The sequence below is a fragment of the Puma concolor genome, chromosome D1 (genome assembly GCF_028749965.1).
Source record: "Puma concolor isolate L17-30 chromosome D1, mPumCon1.1.hap2, whole genome shotgun sequence".
Classification (NCBI taxonomy): domain Eukaryota; kingdom Metazoa; phylum Chordata; class Mammalia; order Carnivora; family Felidae; genus Puma; species Puma concolor.
The window spans coordinates 105,044,940-105,063,507 of record NC_141676.1 but is presented as its reverse complement, the minus strand read 5'-3'; the positions used below and the strand labels follow the sequence as shown (position 1 = coordinate 105,063,507).

General features: G+C 43.2%; 1 protein-coding gene and 1 non-coding gene across 7 annotated transcripts in view; both read right to left on the bottom strand.

Annotated features, from left to right (window-relative positions):
• Nucleotides 1-1,189: 1,189 nt before the first annotated feature.
• On the bottom strand, nt 1,190-1,293 carry LOC112866183 (U6 spliceosomal RNA). The gene has a single exon (XR_003224050.2). It is a non-coding gene; the product is annotated as a U6 spliceosomal RNA (small nuclear RNA).
• Nucleotides 1,294-4,829: 3,536 nt separating this feature from the next.
• USP28 (ubiquitin specific peptidase 28) overlaps nt 4,830-18,568 on the bottom strand; it is a 66,734-nt gene continuing 52,995 nt past the window's right edge. For 4 of the 6 annotated variants that reach the window (XM_086679073.1, XM_086679076.1, XM_086679077.1 and 1 more), the window contains 11 exons: nt 17,304-17,532; nt 14,296-14,490; nt 13,627-13,766; nt 13,296-13,481; nt 12,175-12,270; nt 11,319-11,497; nt 11,128-11,206; nt 10,224-10,303; nt 9,556-9,679; nt 7,424-7,619; nt 4,830-6,071 (listed from right to left, as the gene is read on the bottom strand). In XM_086679073.1, coding sequence (XP_086535199.1) covers nt 5,896-6,071; nt 7,424-7,619; nt 9,556-9,679; nt 10,224-10,303; nt 11,128-11,206; nt 11,319-11,497; nt 12,175-12,270; nt 13,296-13,481; nt 13,627-13,766; nt 14,296-14,490; nt 17,304-17,532 — 1,680 coding nt within the window. In that variant the 3' untranslated portion in view covers nt 4,830-5,895. The remainder of the gene's footprint in view (nt 6,072-7,423; nt 7,620-9,555; nt 9,680-10,223; nt 10,304-11,127; nt 11,207-11,318; nt 11,498-12,174; nt 12,271-13,295; nt 13,482-13,626; nt 13,767-14,295; nt 14,491-17,303; nt 17,533-18,568) is intronic. The other 2 variants (XM_086679074.1, XM_086679075.1) reach the window with 1 other exon arrangement.

The following is an 18,568-nucleotide window of genomic DNA, read 5'->3' as shown; positions in this document are numbered from 1 at the left end:
CAGAGCCTGGAGCCTGCTTCCGATTCTGTGTCTCCCTCTCTCTCTGCCCCTCCCAGACAGTTCATGCTCTGTCTCTCTCTGTCTCAAAAATAAATGAAAAAAAAAAAAAAAAAGCAGACCCCCCCTCACCCAACCCAAACAAAAAAGAAATGTAAACAAAAGCAAAATATAGTTCCTTGAAAAGACCTAATAACCCCCTGAAAATAGTGACCAGAAAAAAAATACACATCACCCAGTTTCAGCATCACTAGAACATCATAGATCCTAGGGAGGGAGGGAGGAAGGAAGGAAAGGAACAAAAAGGAAGAAAGGAAAATGGAGGAAGGAAGGAAAATCATGAGGTATTATGAACTTTCTGCCAGTAAAATATAAATTTTAGATGAAACGGGACAAATTTCTAACAATTTTCCAAAATTCACACAAGAAGTAACCCAAAAAATCCAAAAATGCTGTAGGTATCAAAAAGACTGCTTTACCATAATGAAAAGCATACCTACAAAAACATGTAATTCTAAGCTCAGATGATCTCAGATGAGAGAGCATTTCCCAATTCATTCAATGAGGCCAGAATAATCTTGATACTAAAACCCTGACAAGAATGTAATAAGAAGAGTAAAGGCCAGTTTTTCTCATGAACATACGTGCAAAAACCCTTAACAAAATATGAAAAATTCCATGAAAATATGGTCAGTGTCTTCTGGCAACACATGGTTTAACACTTAAAGTGAATAAACATAATTCACATGAACAGAATAAAGGAAAAGACCCATGTAATCATTCCAATAGATCTAGAAAAAAACAGTTGATAAATTTCAACAGCCATTCATAATTTTTTAAAAAACTCTTTGCAAAACAGGAATAGAAGGAATCTTTCTTTACCTAATAAATGGAATTTACAAAAAGCCTACAGCATACTTAATGATGAAATATTGAAAACTTTCCCCCCTGATATTAGGGGACAAAGATGCCCAGTATCACCAGTTCTATTCAGGATTGTACCAGAGGTCTTAGTAAGTGTGATCGGGCAAGAAAAATAAATGTTGCAAGGACCTGAAATAAAGAAATAAAAGCCATCATTCACAGACAATATAATTGTGCACAGAAAAAAAAATCTTTACAAAAAATTACTGATCAACTATTAGAATTAGCAACTGAACTTATCAATGTCATTAGATACAGAGTAGATATAAAAATATCAATTTCTTTCTCAAATTTGGGCGTCATCCTTGTGCAGAGGCCGTGCTAATCTCGGTATTGTTCTAATTTTAGTATATGTGCTGCCGAAGCAAGCACAAAAACATCGATTTGTTTTTAGATGCCAGCAACAAAACAATTAAAAATGTAATTCCAAAAATGACAACACTTACAATACCTTGAAAAACATCAAAGATCTAGGAATCAATTTATGGAAGATACGGAAGAACTTTATACAGAAATTAAAGAAAACCTACATAAGCAGGATATACAATGTTCATAGATTAGAAGATGTCAATTCCAAATTATCTATAGTCACTGTAAACCTAATCAAAATCCCTGGAAATCTGTATGTGTGAAACTGACAAACTGATTCTAAAATGTATATGGCAATACAAAAGATTAAGAATAAACAAGATGATCTTAGGACGTTCAAAACTGGATGATTTATTGTACTGGAAATCAAGATTCATAAAGCTATACTAATTAAGACAGTGTGATATTGCTACGAGTAGACAAACGTACCAATGGAACAGGTAAAAGAGCCCAGAAACAGAACCCTACATAGACCCGTGGTTTATGACAAAGGCACAGTACTGGGAAAAACACAGTGAAAGCTACTGGGGTCAGTCAGCTAACTGGGAAAGGTCAAACAGCAAAACTTCTGGGAGATAACACAGAATGTCCTCATGACATAATGATTTCCTCAACAGGGCACGATACCGTTAACTAATCGTGAAGGGAAAGACTAGTAAATTGGACGATGTTAACAGTATAAAAATTTGTTTTCATCAAGCCATCAGGAGCGAAAAACCAGAGTGGCAGAAGATATATGCAATGCATATAAAAAGTTTCCGTAACTGGGTATCTTTTTTTACAGTTCTTACACATCAATACGTTAGCAAGACAGTAAATCCAACAAAACAAGGAGGCAAGAGAATTAACTAGGTATTGCGCAAAATAGCCAAAGGCCAATAAGCATGTAAAGAGATGCTCAACATCGTTATTGTGCAAAGGGCAAATTAAAACAGTATTGCACATCTACCATAATGGCTATAATTAAAAATACTGACAAAACCAAATCTTGACAAGGATACAGGGTAACAGGAGCTCACCAACTACCACGGGAGTTTCAGTTGGCATAATGGCTTTGGGAACTTGTGGGACAGTGCCTAATAAAGACGTAGCCATCTATCCCTGTGACCCTTTGTGACCCACATGCCCTGTGGCCCAGTAATTCCACTCACAGTTCCATACCAACAGAAATGCATTCGTGTGTGGATGGAAATACATGCACATGCATGCTCCTGGCAGTGTTAGATAGTAGCCAAAACCTGGAAACCAAAATGACAACTAGCAGAATAAACTGCAAGATAGGGGCATGTAAAGAAATACAGTAAACCAAGCAATGAAAATGGATAAACTACTGCTACAATGAATCATTCCTTCTATCCCATCTCTGCTATACCCCAGCCCTTCATTCAGTCCTTGCCTCTGGTTCATTCATTATTTCAACTATTCTACGTACGTACTTCACGCTTCTCTCTTGAAGCAGGTAGGATAAAAATGCGTTCATACACCTTGGAGTTCTGAAAGGAGCTAACAAATGCAAGCAGAGGAGGGCTGCAATTCCAGCTAGCCAAAGAAAGCCTAAACCCAGTCTCAAGGGAATTTATGCTGAGGTCAAGTGCCCTGACCAAACCCTTAAATCGTTTTGGGTAAGGGTCAAATACATTTCTTCCCTCTCTCCTCCCACCACCTTCCTGGCCCTCATCCTGCTTTTTCACAATCCTTTAAACATGGGAAAACCATTCTTGGCCTGAGGCAGTTTGTGGACCCCTTAAGAAGCCAGGCTGTACCCAAAGCACCCAGTGAAAGTGAGTTAAAAGACATTACTCCTCAGGGGCGCCTGGGTGGCGCAGTCGGTTAAGCGTCCGACTTCATCCAGGTCACGATCTCGCGGTCCGTGGGTTCGAGCCCCGCGTCAGGCTCTGGGCTGATGGCTCAGAGCCTGGAGCCTGTTTCCGATTCTGTGTCTCCCTCTCTCTCTGCCCCTCCCCCGTTCATGCTCTGTCTCTCTCTGTCCCACAAATAAATAAAAACGTTGGAAAAAAAAATTAAAAAAAAAAAAAAAAAAAAAAGACATTACTCCTCAGCACTCCACTGGGTGGTTTGGGTGGCTCCAAATGACAGAAACTACCCCACACCAAACATACAAATGTCCATCTGTTCCTGTCTTGGTCAATTATGGATTCCCAAGAACTGACCAGAAGGTAGCACATGTGGAAAGGTACAAACCAAAAGATTTTACAAGAGCGCCAAGGACAGTTGAACGGTTGTTCAAAGGACAGGCTATGCAGTGAGACTGCCAAAGGTTCGTGTCCTGGCTCTAGTGCCTAAAACATCTATGACCTTGGACAGACCAGTCCCCGTCATCATCCCAGGGCCGTTACAGAAAGTGAAATAATACAACTGGGCACAGGGCTCAATGATGACAGAGATTAAAAAGTGAACAGCAGGGGCGCCTGGGTGGCTCAGTCGGTTGAGCGTCCGACTCCGGCTCAGGTCACGATCTCACGGTCCGTGAGTTCGAGCCCCACGTCGGGCTCTGTGCGGACAGCTCAGAGACTGGAGCCTGCTTCCGATTCTGTGTCTCCCTCTCTCTCTGCCCCTCCCCCATCCATGCTGTCTCTGTCTCAAAAATAAATAAACATTAAAAAAATTAAAAAAAAAAGTGAACAGCAAACGGTGGCCCCCAGAATTTTAAACAGTGAAGCAAATTACAGGGTAAGAAGACGGATCAATTTCCCATGAAACCACGATCCTCGCATTGAGCTCTGAAACACAAACACAGCTCTGAAATTCTGTAAAGGATTGCCTACTGTTAATTTAGTCAAAATGTAAGAAGGTCGGTTTTAAGCGAATTTTTTTTTAAATGTTTTTTTTAATTTTTTTTTTTAACTTTTATTTATTTTTGAGACAGAGCATGAACTGGGAAGGAGCAGATAGAGAGGGAGACACAGAATCTGAAACAGGCTCCAGGCTCTGAGCTGTCAGCACAGAGCCCGATGCGGGGCTCGAACTCACGGACCGTGAGATCATGACCCGAGCCGAAGTCGGACGCCCAACCGACCAAGCCACCCAGGCGCCCCTAAGTGAATAATTTTTTTGCCTTCTAAATTACTAAGTAGATACACTTTGTGCAGCAGTGCAACTAGCAAAGGGGGTGTGGGACACCAGCCACCACTAGGGGCTGCTCAAGAATCCACAAGATTCTCAACCCTTTCATCTGCTTTTTTTTTCTTTTAAAGAAGAAAAAATGAAGCACCTGGGTGGCTCAGTCGGTTAAGCGTCCAACTTCGGCTCAGGTTGTGATCTCACAGTTGACGAGTTCGAGCCCCGCTTTGGGTTCTGTGCTGACAGCTAGGAGCCTGGAGCCTCCTTCGGATTCTGTGCCTCCCTCTCTCTCTGTCCCTCCCCAGATCCTGCTCTGTCTCTGCCTCAAAAATAAAATATAAACATTAAAAAGAACCTTGTTTTTAAAGAAGAAAAACTGGAACATGACAAATGCTTACTGGGTCCACTGATTTCCAGAAAATGTGTGCTTAAATGAAGGCCATCCTGGACACCAAAGGTACAACAGATACTTTTATTGCACATTTATAAAATCTGCATAGTTGTATCGAGTGTTCTTCCCGCCCACTATTCCCTCATTAACGTTAAAATTTGGTTAAAACACAATATCCAATCTGGAGCCTTTTAAAAATGGTCAACAGGGGATAGTTCTCTCTCTACATATACATATATATATTCTTTTTTTTTTCTTTTTACAAACCCTCACCCCTTATTTTTTTTTCGGAGCACAAAAGGGGAGGGGCATCCAAACGTTCTTTGGGGCCAGCAGCGGCCTCAGACACCTGCTGTTGACAGTTTTCGGATGCCAGAAGCTTTTACTGAAATCCCAACGCTCTCCTGTCTTAGTGACGGTTCACAACGCCGTTCAGTCTAAGGTCCTTACTGCTTTCCTTTCTTTCACTCGGGACTGAGTGTGAGGTTTTCTGGTTTATTTAAAAAATATAAAATGAGAGAGAGAGAGAGAGAAGAAAGGAAAGGCAGTTTTCTTTTGACTTTGCAGCCCTTGCTGCCACGTGCCCTTAGGTTTCTACCCACACGTGAAGGGCGGTAGTTCATTAGCAATGCATTTTGTCTTCTCCCATCAAGAGACAGGCGAGGCTCAGAGCTCTCATCTCTTGCCATTTAGAACTTTGAAATGTCATCTGTATTTGATAAAATAACTAGTAGCTGTTCATCTGGTTCAGGTTCTGATGGATCACCCTTCTATTCCACTGTCAAAAATATTTATGCCTGCAGGATAATTTTAAAAGTGGCAAGAGAGTTACAAAAAAGCTCGAGCATTCGAACACGCGTGTAGGTACAAGAGGCATTTCAGGTCTTGTGACGTAATTCGATACCTTAATACAATGGTTCTTGTCTTTTGTGATGAAATTGCTTTTATGATTCTGTACCTAAAAAGTGCAATTTTATTTTCAATCCTTCTTTACACGCAGAGCATGGTTGGGGGCTGGATCTGAATCTTACTTTCCCACCTAATTCCTTCCCCAGGGCAAACACTGTGATGACAGACTTCTGTGCAACAGGCAGGCAGCCACGGACCAAAGTGGGCCTTGAACATGTGGGGGCTTACTTCACTGTCACAGTTGACACCCCCTGAATTGACTCCATGACAGCTGCAAATCGGCTACAAAGGTCATAGGGAGAATTGGGTCGAATAGTTGGAGGCTCCTTCAAGACAATGATTTCCGCAGAAGGATCGAGAAGCCTGGGTAGGAACTCCCCTAAGCACAGCTGTAGATTTTCTGTGGAGGGAAAGCAGATGGTTACATATACAGCTAAACAGATCTCTGAGTAAAAACTAGTTAAGTCTGCAACTATATGGGAAGGTCTTCCACAGAGTCCATCCATCACCCAGCCTCGAAGGTCACTGCATTGTGCTGGCCAGCTAACAACAAATAACAATTCCTTTAAGCCGAACCAGGAGCAAAGACTACTTGCCAGATATACCAAAGAGTGAGGTCACTGCTTTAAGCCGTATGATGTGTGCTAGGATAACACTACCTATTCATTTCACTGGCAGGCCTTCTAATCTACCATCCGTCTAAAATTTGAAAAACTGGACAGGCTACTCTCTACCATAAATAGAATGGTGTATTTTCTTTCGATGATTAAAGCATACCAATGTGCACACATGGCATTAAGTAAAGGTATATCTCACACACACACACACACACACACACACACACACACACACACAGACATAGTCTAAAGAAAAACCCAAGACGTTAAAAGGAAATTCATATTAATACTGTAAATGTAAACACTTCAATAAGTCAATAGGATATCTTTACATCAGTGAGAAATTACAATACATACCAACTTTCTAAGTCTACCAAACTCACCTAAAAATGACTAGTTTTAAGCTCCCCTCTCCAAAATGCTTTGGACAAGCAAGACTATTTCATTTGCTATCCTACTAATCTCAAGGGCATCACAGTTAATAGTGGGTGTTCTGTCTTACAACTTCAAGTCACAGGAAAATTGAGTTATAGCACCATCAGGTAATCAAAGTGCATAAACATTTTGATTTTTAAACTATAAAATTGGAGTTCAGATTTTGACAGATGAAAAAGTAATGCAAGTCTGATGTCCCTGGAGAGGAGAAAAATTTTTAACAGGACTTCTGGGCTGTTTGTGAAGTCTTCAGCAGCCACAGAGGAGGTGAAGGAAGGTTAAGAGGGACAGAGGCCTAGGATCCTGTCCCTTGTTTCAGTAGAGCAGAGCCACTTCCAACCAACTTCAATGCTTCAATAATCCTTTAAAAAGGTTTGATAACCAGTGCTATTGAGTAAAAGCACTGTAATTTCTAAAAGTCTCAAGAGCCTTAGAAATTATTGCAAGTGAGGGAGGGCTTGGGTGGCTCAGTCAGTGAGTGTCCGACTCTTGATCTGGGCTCAGGTCATGATCTCACAGTTGTGGGAGTTCAAGCCCTGCATGGGGCTCTATACTGACAGCAAGAAGCCTGCTTGAGACTCTCCCTCTCTCTCTGCCCTGCCCTGTTTGCACTCTCTCTGTCTCTCTCAAAATAAATAAACTTAAAAAAAAAAAAAAAAGAAGAAGAAAGAATTTATTCCAAGTGCTAACAACAACATACCCGCAATATCTTGTCCAAGGTAAGAGCACCAATGGTTTCTCATGATCTCAATGGCATGTAGGTCATCCTTGGAGATGTCATTATTAATGATAAGGTGAATGCAGGGAATGATCAGCTCATTCATCACATTAATGCCCTCTGTTACAGAGTGGTCGTCGTTTGTTTCAAAGAGAGAAGCTGCCTTGGCATTCAGCTCCTATAGATAAAAGGCAGAGTGGGGGGCGGTGTCTGAAAAGGATAAATACCTATTTTAGAAGAGCCTAAACAAACGGTTCCCAAGCTTTACTGCATATTGGAATTTCCTGGGAATTTTAAAAACTACTGATGCCCCATCCTAGATACACTGATTTGACTGGTATGCAGGTGACTGGGGCACTGGGATTTTTAAAAGCTCCCAAGGCGATTCTAATGTAGCAAAGTCTGTGACCCACTTACCTAAACTTACAAGTCCAGGTCTTGCTTAACACATGCTTCAACTAAAAGGCCTATTCAATGGCTCTCGATCTCCACTGAGCACCACAATCACCTGCAGAAGACATGCTGATGCCCTGGGCCCCTCCCCAGAGCCTCTGGTTTGACAGTCCAAGGAGGGAACGCTCCCTATGTCATTGTGATGCCTGCTGAATGCTGAGAGCCAGTGATGAAAAGAACCCAAATCACTGTTACCACCCACCTGCAGAAGCTGAGTAGGACATGCAAACTGTATTTGGTGATTTCAAACATAAAAGCATGGCTCTAATAAAATTCAGATCCATCAAATCTACAAGGCCCTTCTTTTAGCTTCAAAATGCCCTGCCACAACGTATAACTGATACGGAAATCAAGGTATAAATCAGAAAATGAAAATCTTGAGATGAATACACATCATGACTGAATCTCCTCCATCTGGTAGTAACAAGGCAGTGGCAGGAATGCTGGCCCAGCTCTTCCCGGGAAGGGCAATCCTGCTGGGTGTCAGGAAGACAAATGCAAGCTCACAATCAGAAGGCAAGCCACCCCTCTACAGATCTCTGAAGGACGAGCACTATATAAACCCTTGGATAGGCAGAGGGGATATGGGTCTGCCATCCCCCATGACTGCCAAATGCAAAACAGGCCAGGTTAGAGCTTCAGTGTTGTATGATAGTGATATTAACAGAACAGCAGGACGAATTTTTTTTTTTTTTAAGTAGACTTCGTGCCCAGCACAGAGCCCAACATGGGGCTTGAACTCACAACCCTGAGATCAAGAGTCAAACAGTTAACTGACTGAGCTACCCAGGTGCCCCAGCAAGACCAATTCTTATAATTTGTATCTTTTAAAAAAACAAAACAAAACTGCAGTCTCGGGGCACCTGGGTGGCTCAGTGAGTTAAGCGTCCAACTTTGGCTCAGATCATGATTTCACAGCTCATGAGTTTCAGCCCTGCATCGGGCTGTCGGCTGTCAGCAAGGAGCCCACTGCAGATCCTCTGTCTCCCTCTCTCTCTGCCCCTCCCCGCTCATGGTTTCTCTCTCTCAAAAATAAACATAAAAAAAAGGGGGAGAGGGAGGAGGAGTTTCTTAGAAATCACCAAATTCTCAATCTTTTAGCTTAGCAGGGAACATAGAAAAAACACTGCATTTCTTCAAGACACATCTATTACAGTCTTATGATGTGCCAGACACAGAGAAAACAGCTGAATAAGAAAAGGATCTGTGAGGGGTGGCTCAGTGGGTAAAGCATGTAACTCTTGATCTCAGGGTTGTGAGTTCGAGCCCCACGTTTGGTGGGGAGATCACTTAAAAAAAATAAAATCTTTACAATAAAACACACAAAAAGAAATAAGAAAAGGGTCTGTGTTCAACGAACTCACAATCCACTAGAGAAGCAATGCAGTAAACCGTGTAATGCAAGTGTACATAGAGGGCACAGAAAAAAGGATAACTGATTGTCATCCTAGCTTCTCTCGGGTTTGAAGAAGAATTATATTCATTTAAGTGACCTAAAATAATCTGGCTCAATGTACAACTACTCCTAAGAGTTTAGAAAAATCTACAACCTACCCAAGGTTATTTTGTTTTTTAAGTCGTATTTCTTCACGGCTTCAAGGAGCAGAGGTAAAGACAAGAAAATAATAAAAATCATAAGGCTTTACACCAACAGTACAAACCAGAAGGCACTTTCGTCGGTACAAAGCGATGACGGATTCCTTCACCCCCCGGCGGGGCCCCTTGGTCAGCAGGGCGGCATTGCTCTGGTAGGCATATACCAGGTAGGAGAGTGCCTCTTGGTACCTTAGAAAATGGTGGATAAATGACAGCTGAGTGCTCCTTCTTTCTCCAAAATCTAGGGCTCAGGCCTCTCTGTTCCCCAGCACAAAAATTTCTGTAGCTCCAATTATGGAAAAATAACTGTCCTAAGGACAGAGGCAGCGTGGGATACTCTGACTGCAGCCAGTCTCTGCCCTTCTACAGACTGGCCAAGAGACCCAAGGCCAATCGTGAAACTTCCCTGGCTTTCCATTTTCTTCAACTCTAAACCAGAGAAGGGGACTGCATGCTGACTAAGGTCCGTGACAACTCTAAACTTCATTTTCTGAGTTCATCTTTATCACAGAGAAAATCTGGCCATTACGTCTTTTCACCAATGTATCTATCACTACGTAAAGGATGAAAAACCACATGTGATGGTTAGTAAAACAGTGGGAAAAGCAGAGGTGCCCTGCCACGTGAGACAAGGGAGGGAACACATGGCTATGGTTCTCTCTGTTCCTGGGTGGCCACCAGCAGGTAACAGTGCCCTGACCAACAATCTGAGAGACATAAAAGGCCAACATACTTTCCTTTTTGGTAGAGTTCCAGACCCGTGAGGAGATACACAGACACCTTTCGAAACAAACTATAATCCTCATGCCACTTCTGCAAAGGAATGACTACCGTTAGCGATGATGGTCACCAGGAACTTTCTCTACACTTCCCACCACACTAAGTTTTAAACTCTATACAAATATTTATTGAGCACGTATGGCCAGGCACAAACACAACAAACACAAAAGCTTTTCGATAATGATGTGTTCAATATTTACAACAAAAGCCCACTGCTGACCTTCATTTTCAGTGAGCTATTACTTCCCGAGGAACAGAAATATTTATTTCACAGGAGCTTTAGAGTTTATTATTCTCATTTCCAACACCCCTGTCAAAGTCCTGCAGTTCTGGTTTCAACAGATGCCTCTCAGGTTCTGACAAAACCGTGCGTGTGCAGGGGACACGGAAGGACAAGGCTGTTCCAGTCATTCAGAAGAGCACTTGAGCTCAGTGGGGGTGCAGTGGGACCCCGTTAGGTGTCACAGAACACTGTTTTCCTTCTAACACACTGCTTTTTGGGAAATTTGCAGTTATGTATGCATTTTTACGCACAGAAGTTTCATTTGGAATACAGAAATACTAGCAAACAGTATTATTTTACAAGAAACCAAACCATGAATCAAGAATTTTACTGCCTGGGTCCAAGGCTGGAGTAGGTATTAAACGGAAAGGAAGCATTAATTTACTCCAATAGAAGAATCGAACAAAGAAACCGGCTACTCTGAGGGTTAGAGCTCATTTATCCATTGGCACCCAATTGTGGGTTTTTGGGGGGGAGCGGGTGGAGGCTAGTCAGTCTGTGATAACACAAAATTGTTACGTTTTGCCTCAAGAGTTGATGTTTTTGTTTAGCACACTTAAAGAGGAGACTTCACCTTGTACTCTTCCATATTCATGTCCTCTGGACCAATCTCCTGCAGCTTGGCCTGTGCCACCTTCATGATGCTGATGGACCTGGGTGGGCCGAGGTCAGAGAGCAGTGAGAGGCGCGGCCTTCCCGGCAGGGGTGGGAGGGGCTCGCGCCGGAAGTGGTGGGTGGTGCGCCTGCGCGCGTTTCCCTCCTCACCTTTCATCGTAGCTGAGATTTTTATCTGCAAACTGTTCCAGGAGGGTCCGCTCCACCACCCTCTTGGGCGCCTCATTTTGGAAAAAGTAGACAAGCACGTGTTGGAGCCGAGGGTCGCTGTGGGCCGTGGGCGTCTCCTTGGCCAGCTGGTAGAGCCTGGAGTACTCTTCGTGGAATGCCTGTTGACAAGGTCGGCAGTGAGCAGGAGGGGGCGCTGTGGCCTTCCGCTCGCACAACCCGATGCCTACGTTAGAGAGGTGTTGCAGAACTCCAAGAAGACTTGAAGGAGCTCCTACTGGGGAATTGCAGAGGCAAGTGCGGAACCTGGGACTTGTCTGCCTGTCACGAGGGCTAAAACTCGCCGTGGCACCGCAGACGCACTGTGCTCGTAAGAAATTTGTCTCTCGCATAAAATTCTAAGGAAAACGAGTATTTCGTTCTAATGAGTTTGGGCGTATCCTGGAGTTCCAAGGACCTGAATTTTAAAAATTCACATGAATGCAATTTATTCAAGTACCTTACATTTTATTCAGGTACCTTAAAAAGCAGGGCCTGCTTTCTTAGATCATCTTCTATCATGGCCCTCACACCACAGAGGCAGCTCTATTAATGGAGATCTCCTAAGGACCACGACCGGCCCTCCAGGCTAGTTGTGATCCAGTTGGGCACAGCTTGCCAAGGTTGCGTTCACCCCGAGAGGGGGCGCTGTCGGTGATGCAATACCGGAAGTGGAGTTTTAGGTGTTAAAGAAAAACACACTTCATCCCATTTTTTTTACCATCTAATAGAATTACGGCTCCATTATTATGATACTTGTGGTGTAAGGATATTAGATTAAAAAAAAAAACAGAGATACCTTAATAAGCCCTGCTTCAGACCCATCTCGGTCAAAGGTCTGACGGGCTTTAGCTATGGCCAGGATGACCCCTTGCATGGCAGGGCTCAGCATCACCTACCACAAGAAGGCACACAACACGGAGAGAAAAAGGAGAGAAGAAAAGTTCAAAAGAAGACTGAGTGACAGAGAGGCGAGTGGGCGGCTGAAGCGAAGCGGGGCAGCGTGCCCGCGGCTGGCCTAGATCTGCGCACCTGCCCCCCATGCACACCCACAAACCCCGTCCCTGCGCGGCATGTCGGGACTTTGCCCAAGACAGGCTGTTCCTATGTATTCTAATTTTGCGGATGAACTAAGACGGATATCTGAAAATATCTACAAATGGCGACTGCTGAAGAATAAGTTAAATTACAGGTCTCCCAGGGGAAGTGTCTGCAGTGAGAATTCCAATTTTGTTCTGTAATCTGGGTGTGTGTTCCAGTACACAAATATTCTAGAGTTTAACTAAAAATGTTTAAATGTTTTACACTTAAGACACTCGAAATTAGGCGATATGCTAATATGACTTTATAAAATCAAACGCTTTCAAAGATTTCGAGGGACAGGGTTCATGACTGCTTATGTGCAGTGACAACTCCAAAGGGGACGAACCATAAATAACGTGGGATCCAAAGCTTCTTCCAAAAGCTTTGGAATCAAAAACACCTTCGATTCACATTTGTTTTGCTCACTATACACCATTGCAAGTTTGATATTTGGGCAGAAAAAAATGGGCTAATACTACCAAAGACAAAGCCTCCTAATTGAAAAGGCCTTTTTTTTTTTCTCTCATAATACCAAAAAAGGAACTAAACACTACCTTTCTGAGCCACTAGACCCTGCAGGGGCCTCTGTGAGTATATGCCTGGGTAGATACACACCAGGGGCAGCGGACAGCAGGCACAAGGCTCCAAGGCTCTCTTTTAAAGAACAGTAGCTAAGGTCAAAACCAGATAGGCCCTCTTGTTCGTTAGTTGTTTCAATTAGGAATATTTGTTTCAATATGAACTACTGCCAAACACCTTAAAAAAGTAGATTCGGTCACATGGGGAGACAACAGAAGAGCAGCGACACACAGCTGAATCCTGCACTCATCTCTGTACCTCCTCATCATATCCATCTGCGTCCGCTCTAACCAGAATCCTTCCCACACTGGGAATCTCGACTTCAGAGGCCTCAGAGTCAGGCTGGGCAGCAGACTCTGTGTCACCAGCCTTTGGGGGCTGCTCTGTCTGCCCTGCGGGGTTTGTTTCCGGGGACATGGGCTTCTCGGGCTCAACTTCCTGAAGCTGTGGCAGCAGGATGGGGAGAAAGAGTAAGAGAAAACAGGAGAAATAAAGAGGGGGTGGTTAAACGGAGCAGAGACACAGAATAATGGAAAGGTGGGGAACGGTGGCAATTCTGGCTGGCAGCAGGCGCCATCGACGTCCTCACCTCGTTCAGCGCGGCTTCCACGCCGCCCCGCTCATAGGCGTGTGCTGTGTTCGCAATCGCCTGCGCCGTCTGCTCCTTTGCGATCACAGCGTGCTCAGAAGACAAACAGCGGACCCCATGGGAAGAGGCTACTGAGGGCTCTGATAAAGAATGGCACAAAGGAATCAGCATCTGATGATAAGCAATGTCTAGAACACTCTGTAAAAAGGCAAGCAAAACAGACACGGAGTTTCATTTACAGCCCTTCTAACGGGCCTTTAAAAAACTAACCCTGTGCAGATTTCCCCTCGGAACTAGGGACTCGAAGAGGTTATCTACTTCAACGAGAGCCCACGGGTGGTTCTGTAGAATTTAATGTGCTCCCAACTTTGTCCTGTCTCTTGATGTCGAGGAGCCTTACCACAAACTGCTGCTGGTTAGAAGAGAACACCCTTGGAGAACCCTTATTAATCCCATCATACCTTCTCCTACAACCCAGGAAACATTGAAAACTGAACAGACTGAAAGTACAGGGAGCTGGTCTTTCTGATATTCTTTCTGCTCATCAGGAAGGACATTCTGAAGCCACAAGCTGTGCTGTGAGGTTGTGCAATACCCACGACATGTGAACTATACATCGTGCAGACTGGATGCTACTGGATCACTGGCTTGCGTGCCGTTCACCGATACCTGGGGATGTGGAGAAATCCTGGGACACTGAGCTGCTGGACGATTCCATCTGAGGGATTTTGCAGGACTGTTCTTCTTCCCACTCCTCGACCTCCTGCTCAAACCTCCAGTTATCTTCCTGAATGTAATGCTTCAGTTCAACAGACAGGGCATCCACTTCTCCCAACATCTGATCCGATTCAATTGGGGCCGCCTCTGAGTCAAGAGCAAAGACAGAGTTAAAAGGGAGTGCCATCCAGCAAAAGGTCACCAGGAATCAGAAGGTCCTTTCTAGAAAGAAGGAAAATAAGACACTCGGTCCTTTTCCTTACTCCACGTGAAAAATACACACATACATTCATAATCCAACAGAAGGACAATATAAAGCCAACAGTCACAGCACACCAATAAGTGTACCTGGAAGATTAACAGGTAGGCATACACTGAATATCTGTTGAATGGATGGATGAATAAAGAGTAAGAATTTGGAATAGAGGCCAATCACTGGCAAAATAGCAGGAACGGACCAAACATTTCTTGGAAATCCAGAAAATCGTTAGATCCAATGGGAATTTCAAGCTGAACGGTTTTATCAATGTAAACAGTACAACTATTGTTGATAAGAATATCCATCTATGGGTGCCTAGACACTCAGTCGGTTGAGTGTCTGACTTTGGCTCAGGTCATGATCTCCTAGTTTATGGGTTCGAGCCCCACATCAGGCTCTGTGCTGACAGCTCAGAGCCTGGTACCTGCTTTGGATTCTGTGTCTCCCTCTCTCTCTGTCCCCCTCCCCTACTCACTCATGCTCTGTCTCTGTCTCTCAAAAATAAATAAATGTTAAAAAAAATTAAAAAAAAAAAAAAGAATATCCATCTCAAGACGGTTAGAAGTGAATTCCAAGACATTTATACTGCCTCAAGTTTCACACATGTTAAGTGCTATCAGAAAGCCATGGGACACAATGCTTAGATGGTATATAATACCTAGGGGATAATTAAAGGCTTTGAGGAAAAATGACAAGGATATCAAGGGCATATTAAATTTCATTTCTAATCCTGTGACTAAATCAAAATACAAAAGCCTACAGTAGAACAACACATCTACTTCCTGGTTGCCATTAACTAGCCTTTTCGTTAGGAAAATGACAGCTTCCACTTATGTGTTTCTACAGTAGAAGAATGAACCATATGTGTAATAACAAGGCTGCCATATATACGACCAACAATAGTCCAGTCATTTGTACGCCCCCCACAAGCAGCTGTTCCCTCTTTCATGTGCAAAGATGCAATTATGAAGATCAGTTACTGCTAAGTGATCATTCTCTCCATCCCCTGGTCCCCCAGCCACACTGCCAATTGGAAAGACAATGCACTCCCTGGACAAAATGCCTTCTGTGTTTTCTTACTTACTCAACAAAGTACAGCCTGAATATGAAAAGAAAAGGTTTTCCGCGATTTTAGATGTGAAATGCTGGTCGCAAGACCTCGTCCAGAAAATGTGAAAGAAAGAAAGAGAGAGTAATGTAAATGGAAGGTGACAGAATTTGGAGTCAGAATTGGATCTGGAATCCTGGGCCTGCCAGCTGCTTACTGGCTGTGTGACTCTGGACGAGCAGAGTACCAAGAACATGCAGGTAATGAGTTCCTACTGTGTCTTTTAGAGTTCTAAGTTATTAGAGAAATAAAGCTTGAAAGATGTAGTAAGGAGTAAAGTTCTAATATAAATGATAATTATGATTGCTCTTAGAATCAGTTGTATTATGAGGGGTATGAAATTATTCAGGCAGATCTACTCATAGAATCTAGCTATTCTCAAAGGACGCAAAACCATGTGCACAAAGATGGCACTAAAAAAGAAAAAAAATCAGAGACAATGTAAAAGTCTATCAGTGGGAAGCTGGCTTAACGAATTATATACATATTTCATGCAATGGAATTATTATGTAGTTGTTAAAAAGAATGAGTTGGTTCTATTTATAAAGATATAGAGATCATTGGGGCGCCTAGGTGTCTCAGTCAGTTAAGTAAGTGTCTGACTCTTGGTCTCAGCTCATGTCATGATCACATGGCTGGTGATTTTGAGCCCTGCGTCGGACTCTGCACTGATGGCGTGGAGCCTGCTTGGGATTCTCTCTCCCTCCTCTCCTGCTCATGCTCTCTCTCTTTCTCAAAATAAATAAACTTTAAAAAAAAAAACAGAGAGAGAGATCACTAATACACATGAGTGATGGGAAAGATGCAGGATAGAATGGAAAAATATCCCATTTGGGGGGGGAAATGGGGTGGGGACAGACACTGATAGATAAAACCTAGCATGTGCCTAGATCACTTCCTGAATACTACATAAGAAACCTAAAGAACAGATATATGTTGGGCTCCAGGATAGAAGCAGGAAAGCAAACTTATTTCTTTTCATTCTATTTTGCACTGTATTTTTTAAGTGCATTATTACTTTATAGTAAGTTCTAATTCAGGGGCGCCTGGGTGGCTTAGTTGGTTAAGCAACCGGCTCTTGGTTTCGGCTCAGGTCATGATCTCACGGTTTTTGAGCATGAACCCTGAATCGGGCAGTGTGGAGCCTGCTTGGGATTTTCTCTCTGTTCTCTCTCTGCCCCTCCCCCACCTACTCTTTCTCTCTCTCAAAACTAAATAAATTAGCTTAAAATTAAAAAAAAAAAGTAAGTTCTAGTTTAATTATTTAAAAAAATTTTTTTGATGTTGATTTATTTATGAGAGAGAGAGAGACAGAGCACGAGCGGGGGAGGGGCAGAGAGAGAAGGAGACACAGAATCTGAAGCAGGCTCCAGGCTTCAAGCTATCAGCACAGAGCCCAACGCAGGGCTTGAACTCATGAACCCAGGAACTGTGACATCATGACCTGAACCCAGGTCAGACGCTTAACCGACTGAGCCACCCAGGCGCCCCAAGTTCTAGTTTAAAAACAAAAACAAAAAGACTACAAGGTTGTTCCCTTCTGTGAGCAGTACAGATTCTCCCCATCTCGAGCTTCCGTTAGGCTATTTTTACCTGCATTGAAGTGCGGCAGCTTGTCGTTAATGTACATCAGACAGTAAGCACTAACGTTTCTCAGGCCCCCATAAGAATCTCTTTCAAGTTCTTCCCAGGAAGATTCAGTAACAGAGATGTCATTGTACTTGAGCCAGACTTGTCGGGGTTGATTATAGACATAGGCCCAGTAGTGTCCAGCATTGGCTTGTCCTTCATGAACGAGAACTGCGTGCAAGCGATAAGGCACCTGCAGAGCAGAAGGCATATTCTTGAGTTAGGTTAAGCAACGTGAACGAGAAAGTGTAGGCTATTACACTTCAAGCTTACTGCCAACTATGAGACATAAGAAAATTGCCTCTTTATACATGTGTTTGATATGGGGTTAATATCAAAACATCTTGCTGATTCCATAGGAAGCAACAAAACACAGCCTTGGAATTTACCAAATTATGTTTCAACTCATGAAGCTTTAAAACCACATGGCCGAACGAGATGGCATCTTTGATGACTCTTTAAATTCCTAAAATCCCAGAGCTGAAGTCAAAGATAATGCAGACCTATTTATCCTCCCAATTCCAAACTCAGTTTACCTAAAAAATAGAATCACTTTCACCACTCCTGCTGAGAAAAGGTATACTGCGTTAGGGACATGTGGCAAGTTTAGTACTGGTCTTGCTCTGTGCGGATTTTATTTTGTACCAAATTTCAAGTTAGCACACTTCATCATGAATCAGTCATATGGTCCTCATATTTCTTCTTCCAAGGGATCCATCCACCTCTCTGGGGTGAAGACCCTTTCAACGACATACTTATTTGTTTCAATGTTTGAAAAGCATTTGTTCTTTTTCAATATGGAGAACACAGAGAGCAATACTTAAGGTGCCAAGTAAATACTGAGGAAAAAGGAAAATCAGCCAGAGAGTCAAGTTAAGCCTGTATTCAATCAGTATTTTGGCATGTTTTTATGGCAGTGAAATTTGTGAAATAATACGGAAGAGCAAATGAAGAAAACCCAAGATTTACATGGCGCGTTCCTACTGTGCCTCCATGAGACCTGGAATCAGACAGAGCTCTCCTCCTCCTCCAACCCTGCACACACGAGCCTCTGGCTGGAGCATCTTTTCCTCTCTGTGCCCACAAGGTTATTCTAAACAAAAGTGCATGTGGACGATAAGAATTTCTGCCCTGGCCACATTCCGTTCTGGAGTTATGAGGGAAATGAAGCTTGAAAGCACACTGCTAAACAAAGCATCACCAAGGGCAGGATACTGTGGAAAGGGTGG